At 37.6% G+C, this 18,198-nt stretch overlaps 1 protein-coding gene across 1 annotated transcript in view; it reads right to left on the bottom strand.

The window, feature by feature from the left end:
* Positions 1-17,166, bottom strand: part of LOC124265666 (solute carrier family 22 member 4-like) — a 40,103-nt gene extending 22,937 nt beyond the window's left edge. The window contains exons 1-9 of the mRNA XM_046700465.1: positions 17,130-17,166; positions 13,268-13,479; positions 12,463-12,693; positions 11,409-11,611; positions 10,136-10,270; positions 9,706-9,791; positions 9,244-9,364; positions 7,292-7,364; positions 5,691-6,207 (exon numbers count right to left, since the gene is read on the bottom strand). Coding sequence (XP_046556421.1) covers positions 5,986-6,207; positions 7,292-7,364; positions 9,244-9,364; positions 9,706-9,791; positions 10,136-10,270; positions 11,409-11,611; positions 12,463-12,693; positions 13,268-13,479; positions 17,130-17,166 — 1,320 coding nt within the window. The 3' untranslated portion in view covers positions 5,691-5,985. The remainder of the gene's footprint in view (positions 1-5,690; positions 6,208-7,291; positions 7,365-9,243; positions 9,365-9,705; positions 9,792-10,135; positions 10,271-11,408; positions 11,612-12,462; positions 12,694-13,267; positions 13,480-17,129) is intronic.
* Between the last annotated feature and the right edge of the window lie 1,032 nt (positions 17,167-18,198).

Raw genomic sequence — 18,198 nt, 5'->3', positions numbered from 1 at the left:
AGCAAACAATGACAACTAAAAACGTTTTGAATCAATGAATGAATAGAAACGCTGAATCAAGACATACAGACATACATAGTAACTGTTTTGGGGGCCACGTGTGACGGTAATGCCAGTAGGTAACTGTTGTGGGAACAACGTGAGACGGTAATGCCAGTAGGAAATTGTTGTGGGGGCCACGTGAGACGGTAATGCCAGTAGGTAACTCTTGTGGGGGCCACGTGAGACGGTAATGCCACGTGTGGGGCCACGTGTAATGCCAGTAGGTAACTGTTGTAACTGGGGGCCACGTGAGACGGTAATGCCAGTAGGTAACTGTTGTGGGCGCCAACATGCAACGTAAAACAATGCCTGCAGGAACTTTGAGACGCAGATTGTGATACTTTTCGGTATCGACTTACCGAAACAAATCATCAAAAATGCACATTCAACTTATAAAGTTGAAAAATAACGCGATGAAAAAAACCGCGCGAAATCGTAGTTCAAACGATTCACTAACTTTCCCCAGCGCTTGGGGGAATTGAAGTGGTTTCAACAGCTGGGCTGCGCTCATAGCACATGCGCAGTGAAATAGGTTTGCGGAGCTTGGAAGCGGGTTGTCTGGTTAATATTCGGTGAAGGCTTTGGTGTGAGCTATTTTTCTAATGTTTTGTTGATATTTCACAGGCGCGAGCTTTTTATATATTATTACAGTAGATTACGGATTTAACTGTTTATATAATTTCATTTGTCTATTTCACCACACGTTCTTCTCACCGAGTCACTTTCTCAGTTCGATACTTAAAAGCAATGTCATTATTTAGCGTCGACAGAATTTCTAACTGTGATATAGATATGTTGTTGTCACAGACAAAATTCAATGTCTGTTTTATTGGCACCTATGTGTCTGCCTGCCTGTCTGCTACTGACAATATTCAATACACAACTGCGATCACTGACCACATGCAATTTGAACTTAACACCTATCAGGCTATACACCACCATAAACAAAACGCATTGATTTATGGCCCGAGTTCGGTCTCTGTCACATTATGTAATTACACAGACAGGCAGGTGTGATACTTGTACACATGACATGTTATGATGTCTGTTGATTGCAAAATGTTATACACAAAAAAGGAGCATGTATTTACAAAACCCAACATCTCTATATATACACACACAATGAGCCGTGAGGGCATCTGCAAATGAACCAGCCGTTACACTTGAGTGCACACCCACCCGCTCTGACTGGGTTCGGTATCCCGGCTGCTTCGTTTCTTGGGCAGTAAACCCAAGTACAAAATATTGCACTTTTCATTTGTGATTGTACGCTTATAATTTTGTTTTTATGTTTTTTCATAACCAGCAATGTATATTATATGTCATGAATAAGTGATAATTGTGTTTTAATTATGTTTGATTTTTTGGTTGCATGTGACCTTTAAGTAAATACATGAAATGGTCAAGAGTGTCAGAACATATTTTCTTCATTCTTTTTGATAAGTCACTTTTTGGACTTGATTTGGATATGCTTTATGTTTGGGTCTACATCCACCCAGAGGGCTCCACATGATGTGAACAACTTAGTCCACAAATGTAAAAATGACGTCATGTAATTCCAAGAGAAATTATTAGATATTGACTATGGACTACTTTACCTGATGTGTATATACTATGTGGGGGATATTTACAGCTCTAGAACTGGTACTAAACCTGATTTTGTGGAAGATGATATAATTGAATACACTGAACACCAAGGTGACTCATATTTGATGTTTTGAATCTAGAACGTTTTTCAAGATTGTAAATAATTTTGGAAAATATTTATTAGATTTATGTGCAGTTTAAAAATTTATATGATGAATGAAAGATGTGGTAATGACAAAGAGGTCGATGATTTTACTTTTAAACGGTGTGAGTGGTGCTAGTGTTATCGATTATAGTTTAGCTTCTTCAGTATTATTTGAACATGTCATAAATTTCAACATAGAATCAAGATGTGCATCAACACATCTCCCGATAACGATGAAATTACATACGACTCAAATGATTGAACATTAACTGTAAAATAGAACACAAAACTGAAAAATCATTTAGATTTGTATGGGACAATAACAAACTACAACAATTTAGAGATAATTTACTCTCAGATCATGTACAAGAATCGCTAGACAAATCCCTAAATTAAGCATTATCTGACACGGATAGGAGTATTGATTATATCACAGATGCTTTATGCTTAGCAGACTCAGATATGAAAAGACAAATTGGGAAACCATTGAAAGATAATTTAAATAAGTGGTTTGATAGGGAATGTAAAAGTTTAAAGAAAGATAGATGCAAAATATTAAATAAGTTTCAATAAAAATAAGGATAGACAATCTCTGGATGAATATCACAAAACTAGGAACAAGTACACGTGCATTATTTTGAATGTCAACAAGAACGTTGGGAAGACAGTATCAATGATTCAAAACAGTTTTGGTTGGAGTTAAAGAGTTTTAATCTAAAAAAGACTGAAAATAGTATACATATTGAAGAATGGTATAAATACCATGAGTGCATTCCCAGATAATGACTCTGACTCCCACCATTCTTGTGAAGTACCAGAAAGTATTTCTAATATGCTATATGCAAATCAGATTTTAGATGCACCGGTAACTAGGGATGAGATAATTGAAAGCATTCACCATCTCAAGTGCAACAAATCCCATGGTATTGATGATACTACTCCTGAATTTTGTAAGAATTCAGCGGATATATTAAATCCATATTTGGAACAAATATTTAGTGTTATACTCGAGACTGGTATTTTCCCACAATCTTGGTTATTTCGTGTAATTGTCCCCATTCATAAACAAGGGGATACAAATATTATGAATAAATATATAGGGATTACCCTCCTTAGCAAATTTAGTAAAAAATTACTTATATCATGAACAAAAGACTAGTTCTATGAGCAGATACACTGGATTAAATAAAAGAAGAGCATGCGGGTTCAGAGAGGATACTCAACAGTTCATAATATCTTTAGTCTTCAAACAATTGTACAAAATATTAAAGTAGTAAAGGTGGTAAATTTTATGTTCTGTTTGTACATTTATCGAAAGCATTTGACTCGGTAAATAGAAATAGACTATGGAATATTTTACTAATGCGTGGTTTGAGTAGGAAAATGAATAAACTATTGTGCAGTATTTATGAAAATGTAAAGGTATGTGTAAGAAATAATAACGATGTCTCAAAAACGTTTACAAGCCAGTCAGGAGTAAGACAAGGATGCATTTTAAGGGTCCAGGACAAATGCCAACAGGACAAAAACCACCCGGACAAAAGCCACCTCACAAAAATGCCACCTGGGACAAATGCCATCCCCCCAAAAATAAAAACCACCAACACAATATCATGTTTCCCAGATGTATTTGCATGATAATTCATTCATTAATATTTTTCATTTTTCATTCAAAGTCATTTTCTTTTACACTTTCATTATTGCTTTCATTCTCATCCTGTTTTCAAATTCATTTTCATTTACACTTTCGTTATTGCTTTCAAAGTCGGATGTTATGAGCCACACTCCTTAAGAATTCCATTTGGTGTCTGTTCCTGAAACCTGCAGCAATGGTCTGGAGACGCTGCTAGCAATCCCGATATTGCCTCCTGTGACTTGTAATGGTCTCCCCTGCCAACATCTGGGTAATCACCTGGTCGTTCAGAGCTCAACACATCCAAGAAACGCCAGATACTGGGATGACAGCCTGCCATGCTTGTCAGTAATCTCCTTTGCCACCCTTCCAGGTTGTTATTTGTCCTTGGTAGGTTGTCTAAAGTCCTCTGGTGTTGGTTCCAGCTTGATACCGCGAACATTGGTGGTCGTCGTCCTCGGTGAGGGTGGTAATTGTCCTCTCTGTAATGGTAAAATAACTTGGTGGCATTTGTCCTAGGTGGCATTTGTCCTAGGTGGCATTTGTCCAGGTGGCTTTTGTTCGGGTGGCATTTGTCCGGGTGGCTTTTGTCCTGCTCCCGTATTTTAAGTCCTTTTCTGTTTAGTTTCTTCATAAATGAATTAGCAACTCAAATTCATGAAAATTGCAATCATGGCATCCAGCTACATCCTGATATTACGCAGCTGCTTTTGCTTTTATTTCCAGATGATATTGTATTATTTTGCAGTACTGTTAATGGTCTACAGAGACAAATTGATGAATTAGAGAATTATTGTGATAATTGGAAACTAAGTGTTAACAAAGATCAAACGGAAATATCGGGTAAAGAAAAATGTCTTTTCAAAAGAGAACTTTTAGAAATAACATCGTTCTATAAATATTGCTTCACCAAACTCCTGTCATGGAATAGACACATTAAAGAGGCAGCCATACAAGCTAAGAGGGTTTTTATATCTATTTATAAACGCTTAATTTATTTTTAGAAAAAAAGGCGCTTTGTAAAATATTTTATGTTAAAATAAGCCCTATACTACTGTATGGATCTTAGGTCTGGGGCTTACAACATTTCGATGTCAGAGAAAAAGTTCATTTATATGTCTGTAAAAGATTTCTTGGCGTTAAGGCAAGCACGTCTAGTGTTATGGTGAATGTGGTAGATTCACAATGCATATATTTTCTCAAGTTAAGGCTATCAAATACTGGTTAAGATTGTTAAACATGCCTGCACATAGATTTCCCAACATGTGTTACAATATGATGATAGTTTATGACAATAATGAAAAAATAATTGGGTAACGAATATAAAAACATTGCTGTTTAAAACTGGTTTAGGTAACGCATGGTATGAACAAAACGTTAGCTGCTACCCTAATTGTATCATGTCACTGACTCAAAGACTTAAGGATATTCATGTGCAGACATGGTTTGAATCCCTGACTTTTCAAATGTTTCTATTACAAACTTTTTAAAGCGCAAATAAGTTTGAAGTGGTACCTCTCTAGGACAACAGTAAAGACGTTATCACGTTTTGATGTTCATCTCATGATTTATTTATAGAAACTGGACGCTATACTAATTTAATCGTCAAGAGAGACTATGCCAACTATGTGATTTAAATACTGTCGAGGATGAGTACCATTTCCTTCTTGTTTGTGCGCTGTACTCAGATCTTAAAAGAAAATATTTACCAAATCATTTTTACAGATATCCAAGCGTTATTAAATTTATATATTTGCTAACAAGTACAAACATTTTAATAGTTCAGAATTTATCAATGTTTATATTCCAAGCAACTTTACAAAGAATAAATAATAATATTTGGAAAAAATGTAAATGTTACTACTCGGGAGAATAAAAATGTATGTATGTTTTATGTACTATAGGCCTGTGGCCTCTTCAGTACGGAATAAAGATTGATTGCTTGTATATAGTCTTTGAGTGTTCAGGATGTTGTACCTCCATCTCAACGCGTGAAATGCAACATAATATATCAGAACATAATAATGCAGTAACATCAATTCAGTGTTTTCTCACTAAAATAATTTAATATTTGAGTATCGAGGAAGACATGATATGACATTCAAAGACTTTCAGGTGATCCTGCATGGTAGGTGCGGACAACGTGGAGGGGACACATTGGGAAGACAATATCACCTTTACATTTGTTGACTTCCCTTTCAGTTACAAACCTAATATTTACAAGCGTTACCATCCCTAAAGTATGAGTGGTTTCACTATCACATATCTGTACCTAAAATGTACAAGTGCAATTTACTACCAAATATTCAATTCAGGATAATACTTAATTGCCATATCATATAAAAGAATTAAATTCACATGAATGCATAAATGTGCAATGGTGAGTCACTGACAAATGTATTGCCAAACGTCTAAAATCTAGCTCAGTCTTCATTAAAGGTAAAGATTATTTGTTTAACGACATCCTTTACAGTAGATGATGTACTTTTACTGTAGTTTAAAGAAGCATCGTTTAGTTGAATGTTATGTGTTCATATGTCTGAATATTTAAATAATGTATTTTGGACCCCTTAACACCTCAGTGCTCTTCATTATCATTACAGATAAATCTATCAGCAGCATTTTCTGCGATGGTGACCTTCTTCTGTGATTCCCTTTGCTGTTTCAGCCACTGCTTCATTTCAGGAACTGTCTGCGGCAGTTCGTGTGTGTTCGTTTCTGGCAGAAATCGAACCAGGATAGCCACCACGATGCAGCATGAGCCGTACACAGTGCCAGGTGCCCAGGGATATTTGCGGTACTGTCAAATAAGATACATTTGTTAATTGTCAGGTGATTTGTACCTGGAATAATGCCATAATGTAACAGAAGTACTGCAGTGCTATTCACTGTCAGGATTGCGTATAAAGGGGTCAGGGGCCCTGACATGATAATGAGCGTAACCAGCCTGGCTGTGCCAGGATCACTTAAACCCTCATTTTTGCATTATGTTATTGTATCTTTATCTGTAATGACTATGATAAAGATAATAAATGCAAGCAAAACAAACTTTCCATATTCGTAATTCGTTTCTGGTAAAAGCTGAGTCAACTAAATATAAAAGTGGACAGTGAAAAAACCGAGTAACTAAAACGTTTGGTCCAAACAAGAGGAGTTAACATAAAATGAAAAAACGATTGATATATTTTTAAAGTATATATGTATACATTTGTAAGTGCACATGTTTGTATTTCGCCTATCGCAATGTAAAAAGGAATGGAACATGCGTTTGTAATTACTTGTTACTGTTTCTGTGAGTGAGTGAGTGAGTGAGTTTAGTTTTACGCCGCACTCAGCAATATTCAAGCTATATGGCGGCGGTCTGTAAAATAATCGACCCTGGACCAGGCAATCCAGTGATCAACAGCATGACCATCGATCTGCGCAATAAGGAACCGATGACAGCGAGCCTGACTACCCGATCCCGTTAGTCGCCTCTTACGACAAGCATGGGTTACTGAAGGTTCATTCTAACCGGACCTTCACGGGTACTGTTTCTGTAAATTATGATGTTGTATGTATAGTGTTGTATGTTGTATGTAATGTGTTAATAAAGTATCTGTTAGTCTAACATGAAATTCTGAAGTATACACACGTTCCTGTTGTTGACATTGTATAGGAAGGGTTACAATGCCTTGGGCTACCTGGTGATACCTCAATGCTTTGGTCTTGGATAAATATGTGTACTCGTTCTTTGACATTTCATGTTCAATAATCAATGATGAGTAGATATTACAAAATACATTCCAGGCAATCATGTGTTATGAGAAATACAGTTTTTGGTTAGAGAGCAAATGCACACATGTAGTGTAATAAAATAAAACAACTGTTAGTAGAAGTCTCACCAGCATCCTGGAAAAAGGAGCAAATAGTCCACCTACTCTTCCTGCGAGGGATCCAAGACCAAACCCAACATTCCTGAAAAATAAACAATCCTTCTTATGACCGAAAATTCTTCTGAAAAGAATTAATCTATAACTCATTTCGGGTGTATCACCTATTCCTAAGAGTGACCTTCATATAGACTTTCCTGACCTCTCAGTTCATAACTGTATCTGTCCATTGAATCATTATTTTCAAACAGAACGTAACAGGAAATCTACACTTGACGTTGTTTATCATGTCATGTTTGTTCAATAAAATAAAAGGGACACAAATCATAATGATAATGAATCCTGCTAAAGTGTCCATTGTACGATTCTGACTTTATCATAAGCAAGTTAGTTGTAGCTCTGAACAAACACGGGCACAAGTTATACAGTGGTTGACCAGTTTATAAAAGGTGTTTCAGAACGCGGACTTTGCAGCTTACTGTGGCTAAAAAACTCATTGTGCTGCTACCAACCTGTAGGTCAACCACAGACGACGTCTGCATTGTTGACAATAACAACTTTTGTCAGCTATTCAGATACGGACCAAAATATTAATTGGAGTTACAACTTTAAAATCATTATGCATGCTTTCGAAGCATATGCAAACACATTGGATAGGAACCTGTAAACTGTCTTTCAGAATGTTGTTAGTCGTATAAAAAGAAAACAGGGCTGGAATGAACACATTCTGTCCCAACCAGCTATCAACCGAAGTCTGGCGGCCTTGCAAGAAAAGCTTGTACTTGATCGCACTCACAAGGCCTCAATCTGCAAGACCATTTAAGTAAGCAAAACTACATATCAAGACAATAAGACTACAAGGCCAGTTTGTTAATTGACCAAGAAATTTGCTCAAACCATTTATCGGTACGATCAACCTTTACTTTGACTAGCATCTTAGACACATCTATTCCTCTTTCGTACAGGATTCCAAAGCTGTATAAAATCAGTACAATGAGAGATACATTGCCGGGTCCAGCATGTGTACCACAAAATCCCTATTCATAGGTTAACCATAATCATTAATACTATCAATGAATAGCTTTCTTGACATTCACTGAAAATATCTGAGACAAGTGGAATCAGCATTTAGTTTATTCTCAAAACTCAAGAATGTGCTTGAATGTTTACAATCTTAGAAACGGTTCTGTCAAAACATGATTTTCCAACATTGTACACACCGCCATCCCACATGACAAACTTGAAGAAAACACTTCACTCGTTCATCCGTTGGGCGTTTCTCAATAAACAGGGTGGGAAGTACTTAATAAGATATCGGGACATTGGGATAATGTTTCAAAACAAAAAGCAAATGTCATCTAAAGTTAACTGAGAAATACACAATATGTGAATTTCTGGACTTCCTCAGTGGTAACGTCTCTGTGACATTTGGGGGTAAAACATTAAGACAAGAAGCACGAATTCCAATGGGGACCAGTTGTCCTCCCTTCTCTGCAGATCTGTTTCTTAATGAATTTCTGACGGGTTGGCAACATCAAGACAAATTTGACCAAGAAGTTTAAATTTAACTACAAGTAAATCGACAATCTAATCTCGTTCAATAACCATGCATCCATCGTAAAGCTTTGAAACGTTTTATGACAAACGCACCAGAGACAACGATGATGTCTGCTGCATATCCCTATTGTGACTTTTGAGGCTTTTGCAAATGTTAATGACGGGTGCGCCAGTGGAGTACGATAAGCTCACTCGCGAACACCTGTTATCATCATTATTTTCACACCGATTCATGAACATAATCAGAATTGTACAATGGATTTGATTTCTTGTGGATATGGTAAAGGCTCTGTCCGTCTCATATGGATACCATTCGCGAAATCTGGGTAGAACGGACGTTTCCATTATCATTAATCTACCGCACGAAATATAGTTACAGGTCCAGAGGTAAGGCTTGTCGTTCCTACCGTATTGTAGTTGGAAACAGTTCTGGAGTATACAGATACAGCACATTAAATGAAGTCGTTGCTCCAAATTTTCCAATCAGCGACAATGTGCTGACAGCCACACTGAGGGTTGGTACCGCAACTGAAACATACTGCCAACATTAGGACATATCCTAATGGTACCATCGTAACAGTGAGAAAGGACGCGCGTGAATAGCTGACTCAACTCGATGTTGACAGCAGACTTCAATAAATGAGTAAAGGGGAATAGGTGTGGTGTCACGGCCTGATTTGAAATAGTCCATGACAAAGGAAACCAGGAAAGATATCCACTTTATGTTCATTCAAGAAAATGAACCTTTTAGTCAGTTAGCTCATTGAGGTGAAACCTTTTGTCAGTTAGCTGAGTGAGCTTTCTGATTATGGATACAAAACCTTGGCCTATGATGTAAGCTAGTAAAACAAAGCAACAGGGAGACTAACCCGTGAAATGGTTGAATATGACCGATGTTATCAGCGACACTGCTGCTATCAGATGACAGGCCAAACATGTTTTCTTCCTTCCGAATCTACACAGAAATATACAAAAGTTGAAACTTAACCAACCTCCCTCTTCATAACGATTGTAGATTACGACGAGGCTAACCTAGGTCAATAAGGGTTGTCATAAATCAACTGAACTATCGATGTATTATGAGTGTCCTGAGCCGATGGCAAGTAAACATATGATGGCTTTTCAAGTATGTTGAATATAAGAATATACAATTCCACATTATTTTGATGTAATAATGATGTATCCGGTGACATCCACTGGTACAAAACCGTTTGTATGAATACTTATAATGTAAGTTTGATCCAGTTAAGATCTGAATCATTCAACAAACCAATATTCCATATTTGAATGTATCATTACCTGTCGACTGTGAGCCAGAAGGCGACAGCACTAAACACTTCTGTGATAGCACTCAGACCAAAGGCGATGTATTTGTCACTATGAAACTGTGTGGCGTTGAGATTTAGTCCGTGGTATGTTAAACTGTCTGTCATCCTTATCATAAAACAAAATTCATAAACGAATGATATTATAACTACAAGGTAAATAGATGCTTGGCAAAATTGTATAATAAATTCTGCCTGATTATATTTTCTTACCACAAATATAACTATTTACAAAACATTCGAAACGTTTTCAAGTTTTAAATTCAAGTATTAAATACGACCAAATACCTGTAGTAATTTTACTTAATACTAGCATGAATATGCATGTGTATCTATTTACCATATAAAACACAGGATTGCTGATAAACTGAGTATCTGTCTGTCTTTGAATATCTGCAGGAGTTGTCTTTCTTTTTTTCTCTCAGTTTTTGTAACACCCGACCTGTGTTCATTTTGGTCCTTGTGTGTGCCCGACGCTAAGAGAGGACTTTGATCATGAAGGTTTGGTTCTTTCACTTTTTCTCTGAACAGTGTTATGATATTGTTTTCATCTTTATGATTCATATGGCTAGCCTTCTTCAAATTCCGTTCTATGATACTGTATTTCTTCTTTGTTGCCAACCATCTTGAAGATTCGTCCATTACCCTTTAAAGAGGTTAACAGTCAATGGTCACATTTATAATCATCCACATGCCCACAATTATCACGCTGTTACTTCCCTTAGTAGAAAAGAAACTAGCAGCGCCTATGCTCCGAGAAAGTGCCGGTGAAAAATAGACCATGAATGCTTATTGCCATTTAGAAAGTGGTCAAATGTAACATATGTTATATTTTGGATTGCATGCCAATTTACACAGAGGTCTAGACTACCAATTGCCCCACTTCCATTTTTTGTGGAAGGCACGATGGCTGGGTGACTTGGACGGCTGACTTTGTGTTCTGGCGATTAGGTGCCTGACTTAGAAAGTGTAATCCCAAATATGTTACAAACAGACCTAGTTCCTCATTCGAAGGCAAAATCGATTTCCGTTGGGTGTGCAGAAACAATGTATACCTGTCCTGCGCCTGTCTGTTGATATCATACCAGATTACCTACAAAGTGAAAAGGGATGGTTCGATATCTTGCTCCCAACTTCAGCATACTAAAGAATCTGTCATGCACCGAACTGGTCATGTTATTGTATAGTACACATCCTATTTCTTCCTGTTCGTTGACAACGAATGTTTTAATTAATTATAAACTCACCACGGTACAAATATATAGAAGCCTGATGTGAGGCCCGCTACCAACTGGTGATACCTCCAGTTGAGATCTCTCATCAGGTAGGCCGCCACAGCGTAGATTACAACCGACAGTGACCAAATCAGCGTGCTTATAATCCCAAACTTGGATCTGTGCCTGGTTGGGATGATTTCTAGACCGATCGTTGTTGACGTCAAACTAACACCCTGAAGTGAAGATCATGTCACATATAATCTGCAAGTTTGAACACAAAGGGTTTGAGAAATGAAAATACGAATACCTACAAAGAGGCGAGGTTCCCTTTGATCTGCCCCACATATAGCTCTGCACCCATCAGTGGTGGTGTTTTTTTCGATCCTTTCCCAAACATTAAACTGATAGGCCATGATACAACTGACATATACTTCCTACCTGTTCGAATCCCAGTTCTTTCGCATTAGGTTTCTGGGTTTGTCAGTACCATAGCCATGCTCGTGGTTTTGACCAAAATAGAATCACTTTGACTTTCTTCCCACACCGAGCTGACACACGGTGAGATTTACTTAATTAAGCTTTGCGACTTAGGATAGATACAGTTATGTACCAAGCAGGTGGAAGCTACACTAGTTGTTGATTGTACAACGTTCCCAGGTTACAAATAAACGTCTTTGTCTCGTCACATTAACAGTCTCTCTTGCTCGACTCCTGTAACAGGTATCAGTTTAAGCCAAACCAGATGTGTTTTGTGTATTATGCCAGTTCCATTCTTAAAGCGCTGAACGAAACTGTCCTTTTTGTGTTTTCTTGTTTTCAATACATGATCTTACAGAAAAAAACCATGCAGCTGCACCATTGTACTGTGGGTGCACACCAACATACAACTTTGTAAAACTTACCGGAGGTGTTTAACTTTTTTTTAGGTGTATATTTTATTTAATGATTAAAACCCATGATTATATGAATGAAGCATAATCCCACTTGTTATTTCAACAAGTGAATGAACTAACAATAACACATTAACAAAGAATAATAGTCGCCATATTCACAGCAATTATATGGCATTGCGTATATACACTACCGTCAGCGTTGCCCCCTGTATAACCTTCATGACGGCAAAACCAGCATATGTTGGTACAAATGACATGGCAGTGCTGGTTGCAAGGAAACAAAGTCCAGACAGTGTGAGGGACAACTTGCGTCCATATGTGTCCGATAACGATGTGAACAAGACCGAGCCAATACCCATACCAAACATTAAGAGGGTCTGAAGAAGGTCCCCAAGACTTTCAGTTTCACAGACGATGTCCCACTGAAATCAAACGGTAAAATCCATTTCTGTAGATACAAAACTGTTCTCTTTATACATATACAAATGTTTCAGAAAAAGCAGAAATGAGCAGAAAAAACTGACAGTGTTCTAGTTCTTGAGAAAAACAAAGACGAACATGCTCTGTGTTGTGAAATACAGAAAGAGAGAAGAGAGTGTTTGGTTGGACTTCCTAAGGACATGATTTAATTGTTATGATTTCAAAACAAGAGCATTTGGTTTAACTTAAGCTAAACTTAAACTTCATGTTTCTTCAGATACAAAACTGTTCTGTTTAGCAATATACATATGTGTTCCACAGAGAGTGTTCCTGTTTGTAACACAAAACAAAAAAAGACAGAGACTGATATACTCTGTGTTGTGAAATAATGTGCATTGTGAATACAGTAGAGAGAAGTGTTTGATTAGACCTTGGAAGGACACCATTGAATTGTTCTGATTTCAAGACAAGAGAATTTGGCTTAGAAGTATATCTAAAGGTATGTATATCGTTCATCTGATATCTTTAAATCGTAGATAGTTCCTTCTTTCAAAATATATATATGTTTCGTGTTACCTCAGAAACGAGTGAGAGTTCCCGCGGTTGTTCGTACTGACGACCTTCTATACACGTAAGTTCTTCCGAATGTCCAGATACGGTTGACGTAATGCTGATTCCACATTCATGGTATGTTATGTTCAAGTCAGAGATGTCTGCTTGAAACCCGAGACTCTCAAATCCAGATGTTTCATTCTTCAGAACGTTACAGTGGCTCGGGACATGAATTCCTGAGGGAAAATGATACCCTTTACATGACGTTATGTGTGGGAATTTCACTGGGATATCTAGACTACAACTCGAAAAACGTCAGGACCTCCCTCCTTGCTATTTGAAACTCGTTCACCCTTATCTATCGCTTAGAAACCATAACATATACCTTGAAAGACAATCTCGGCATGTTAGAAAGTGGTATTCATAATATTGGAGGATATTTTATGGCTTGTATTATTGACAAAAGTGGCATGAAACCTAATCATGGATTGCTGTGGCTCGTCAGGTGGCTCCAAATGTACGCTATGTAGCCAACAGAAATTCATATCTCGAGAATACAATGACATGTATAGCCGCAACGTGCCGACCCATTATGCCTCCACAGAGACATGTGTCTCAGAGGCTTTCAGTCACGCCCCTCCAAACACCATTTGAAACAGTCATGACGTTGAAGATCCGAAGGCATATCACGTTTGACCTTAAATCTGCTGATTTGAACAATATTTTCTTAACGTTCGTGATGACACTTGTGTTTGGGGCATCGAACTCTTCTTCATACAAGCATTTGCTGCAGAGGGTTGTCGCCGTGTACACACAAATAAAATACTTGAAGTCCGTGAGATATGGAATCCCCAACTATGTATCTACTGAAAGAGTGTTAATAGGCGTACACCGCTACCTTCTGTATAGTAATGTGAAGATGCGATGCTCGGTTTCCAAACATGAAAAGAGTTCTATTTTGTCTTGATCATATGAAGCTATGGTCCTATAAATCATATTGACAAAATATAAAAAGAATCAAATTCCGCAAACAACCTAAGATAATATGGATGTTAACACATATTTATATTTAAATGAATCAATCGTAATACTTTGACAGTTTAGACGGATATGTCCGATGTGGTTGAAAGACCTGAACTATTTGAGCTCTGTGTTCTGCTTATAAATGATCTTGGCCAGTGACTGATAGAATGAACAACGAACCATAGCGTTGAGGTAAGGTTACTATGAGCTGGATGTTTCCATTGGTAATCTCGTGAATGAATGTTTGGATTTGAACCAGAGAAAGAGTTAGTTAAAATAATCGAAGAAACGCTACCAAGATGTTGTTCAAATTGCACGAATTTTGCAAGAAGCATGACATATTCGGGAAAAATGGCCGACGATGTACACTTTAAAAGGCCAGACAACCAGACGTTTATCATTTCCACACAGTCTTTGGACACCCGACCTCCATTTCTAACGCCAAAACACAAACGTCGAGACGTCTCCAGTGGAGCAGACCATATCTTTCTCGAGCTGTACAGAAGTATCTTTATCAAAAACAATGTTAATGTGTTACCCTCTTTCCACTCATTTGTCACCCTTTGAACATGTCGGGGATGAAATGGGGCGACCTTTCCCGAATCCCCCACTGCATGAACTCCGCCAAATTGGAGTGATCTTGCCCTGGACAGTCATTGGGCTTTAGTGGCCTCTTTGAGGCGAAGGTGCCAGGCCTGCCTCAATGCACAAGGTGACTACTCTTGCTACTGACGGTGTGAACCTGTGTAAACCCCCTTGTTTTATGGCTCCCGTGCATATGCCAGGTGCTCTGTTCTTAGTTTAACTTCTTACATTCAACTCTGACTCTGTTTGTTGTTTGTGTGTCACAACAACTTTTGAGTATAATCTTGGAGCAATTTATGTTTGTAAAACAATGGTGGGTAGATAAATAATCTACAAGCCATTTATGTTCTAAATACAAATATATGGATAAGAGTTATGCCGTGAATCGGTGTGCGTTAACCAGTGGTTGGCGTCGGGATACAGCTAGATTCTTTCTTGATTGCGGTGTGATGTGTACCGAACTTCGTCAATGTGCATTTGAACATAATGAGATAATTTCCCTAAAACATATCATTGAATAGTTTGAAATAAGTATGGTGATTCGTTAAACTGAGACTTACCTATGAATATGATACTCATCGCATTGAATGCGATTGGCAGTAACATTAGTGAGGCAAAAAAGACTTGAATCATTTGATATCTTCCCCTCCATCCTAATGCGTCAAAGATGCTGTCAAAATTAGCTTCCTTCGTGGACGTCATCCTCTTGGGTACTGATCCTCAGCCTGGCCTGATAAGGTTTTGCTAAATATATCAAAGTCGTAACGATTACAACTGCAAAGGAGTGGAAGTCGTATTAACCTGTGATCAATTGGTTGTCACTATAGATAGTTTGCTCATCACTCTGTTATTGGGCTAGTAGGTCTAATGTCACCCAAGATATAAAAAATAACAAACAGGGGGACGCTCGTATTCAAACCAACTGCCAGTGGATCAGGACAAGGGACGCAACTGGTGCACAGGTGCCTCTGCTTCTAATGGATAAGTAGGAATTACCAAGTGCGTGCTTCCTGTTCTACAAGGGTGTCAGATAGACGTGCGTCTGAATAGGAGTCCCACGTGTCATCTGGCGCATGCTTGTCAGTTGTACCCAGCACAGAATGTCATTTGTAAACCTTTTGCATCAATGAATGAATGGAAGTTATATACCAATACAATTTAAAAACATAGATGTTAACACGCACTTTAATACAACAAGACAGCATGCTCCATTCTACGTTGTTACCCAAAATGTACTGATTTGATTCCAGATGACAGTTTTTCTCAAACACCTGACCATCATATATGTGACTCTGTACCGTGAGTCTGTTTGAGTTTTGGCAGAATATGTGTGTGTGTGTGTGTGTGTGTGTGTGTGTGTGTTATATACATATGCACACAAACATATATGCATACATACACACACATATATGCACCTATATCATATATATATATATATTTGTATATTTATATATATATATACTACACACAGAACCACAAAGGAAACGTCGCCTTTCAATACCACATACAAAATGTTGTTCATACTTGTTGTGTATGTGGTGTTTTTTTATTATGATTGTACCGTTTTGTTAACATGTTTTTCAATCCAAATTGACAGTTATTACCAACATCAGTGTGTTTCCTGATATAAAAGCATATCGACCAAACGCACCTGAAAAGGAAGACGTGGTAAAAGGTTCCGTATGACAATCGTGAAAATGAAAATTCACGCGCATTTCGTGACTACCCTACTAATGAAAGCGAGTCACCTGAAATCGTTTCGTAGAGTATGGACCCAAGTGCCTATGGCCTTCATCAACCGGCTAATTCATTCCATGTACAAACGATGCAACGCTTTCATAGATGCCCTTGGAGGCCCATTTGGGTATCTTAATGGTACCATTTTTTGGGATTTTGTTTGTGTGAACTCTAAATGTGATTCTCGAAAATGTGTTAACCATAATTGTCAAGTTTGAATTTAATCCTCTGTTTTGATTGTTAATTAGAGTGAATTAAAGTGAGTGCTTTAAGAAACTCTATCGGTGCGACGTGGGTTTTTTTCGGTTCAGCATATAAATGTGTTGTGTTAGGTATTAATATTTCATATTTCTGATAAGAATGTTCTTTATTTCTACATTTAGTCACTGAGACGTAAATATTTACGGTTTTGATTTAAGTTGATTTTAGACAGACGAATGCACTTCATAATCTGAATTCCATTAATAAATCTCAATACGAGGGTCATGACATTTAATTAACATTTAATTAGTATGGACTAACCAGGAAAAATCGGATCTACCAATATGCAGTCTTTCATCTTCCTTCTGCGTAGCCATGTTCATCAACTCCCAATGCCGAGAAAGACAGCTGCAGATATAGCTTTACATCTTCCATTCAAAGAGAAATAATATGATACATTTTCAACTCAAATGGTTTTCAAACTCAATAATTAGAAAAAATAGATCACGTTTTTACATGGAAGCTAGACAAGCAGGTTGACATATTGATGTGTGCTCTTAAAAGTTACAAAACGAAGAGTTGTGGTTCCTTCAAACCTTTTAGAAACCTAAAGTATCATGAATGCGATATTTCAATGATTTAAACATGGACTGGATAGCACTGTAAATCTCGATGAATCAGTATCAATATATTACTGTCGAAATCAAAGACATTTTGTGAACACCACCACATGTGATGATAGATTATTACAGTCACAGTTTTATGATTTGTGTATTCACACACGCACGCACATGAAGTCAGTACATTATGGTTAATGATTAGCTGCGTACTGGACCACTAATATTCTGTTGTTTAAAGCTTTCTTTCGGTCCATCCTGACACGCAATTACGCTGTATACAGGTTGAAACGTATACGACATACAGAGCCAGACACAACATATACACGCTGTGACACAACACGTTTCTTCTCATGAAAGTAAAAACATCCGTTTTAGGAAGGAACGTACATGATTCGCCAAATCTTAAGGCAGCGGATAAACAATTCCATCAAATTTAGTGTAATGTTTGACGGTAAAATAGAATATAATAGAGGGTTTGGTAACGTTGAAACACGTTGCATTTGACATATTTAAACCGTGTTTCTGTACATTAGTATAGATCTGTGTTCTAAAACAAACGTAGTAGTAAAAGATGGCAGATAAAACGTTTGGTGAACGATGATTCTTGGATGTAACCCGAGTTATTCAATGTGAGTGAGTGAGTTTAGTTTTTCGCCGCACTCAACAATTTTCCAGCTATATGGCGGAGGTCTGTAAATAATCGAGTCTGGGCCAGACAATCCAGTGATCAACAGCATGAATATCGATCTGCGCAATTGGGAACCGATGACATGTGTCAACCAAGTCAGC

The sequence above is a fragment of the Haliotis rubra genome, unplaced genomic scaffold, assembly GCF_003918875.1.
Source record: "Haliotis rubra isolate DU_JTF1 unplaced genomic scaffold, ASM391887v1 Scf99, whole genome shotgun sequence".
In the NCBI taxonomy this organism is placed as follows: Eukaryota; Metazoa; Mollusca; class Gastropoda; order Lepetellida; family Haliotidae; genus Haliotis; species Haliotis rubra.
This window is presented reverse-complemented; position numbering and strand designations above follow the sequence as displayed.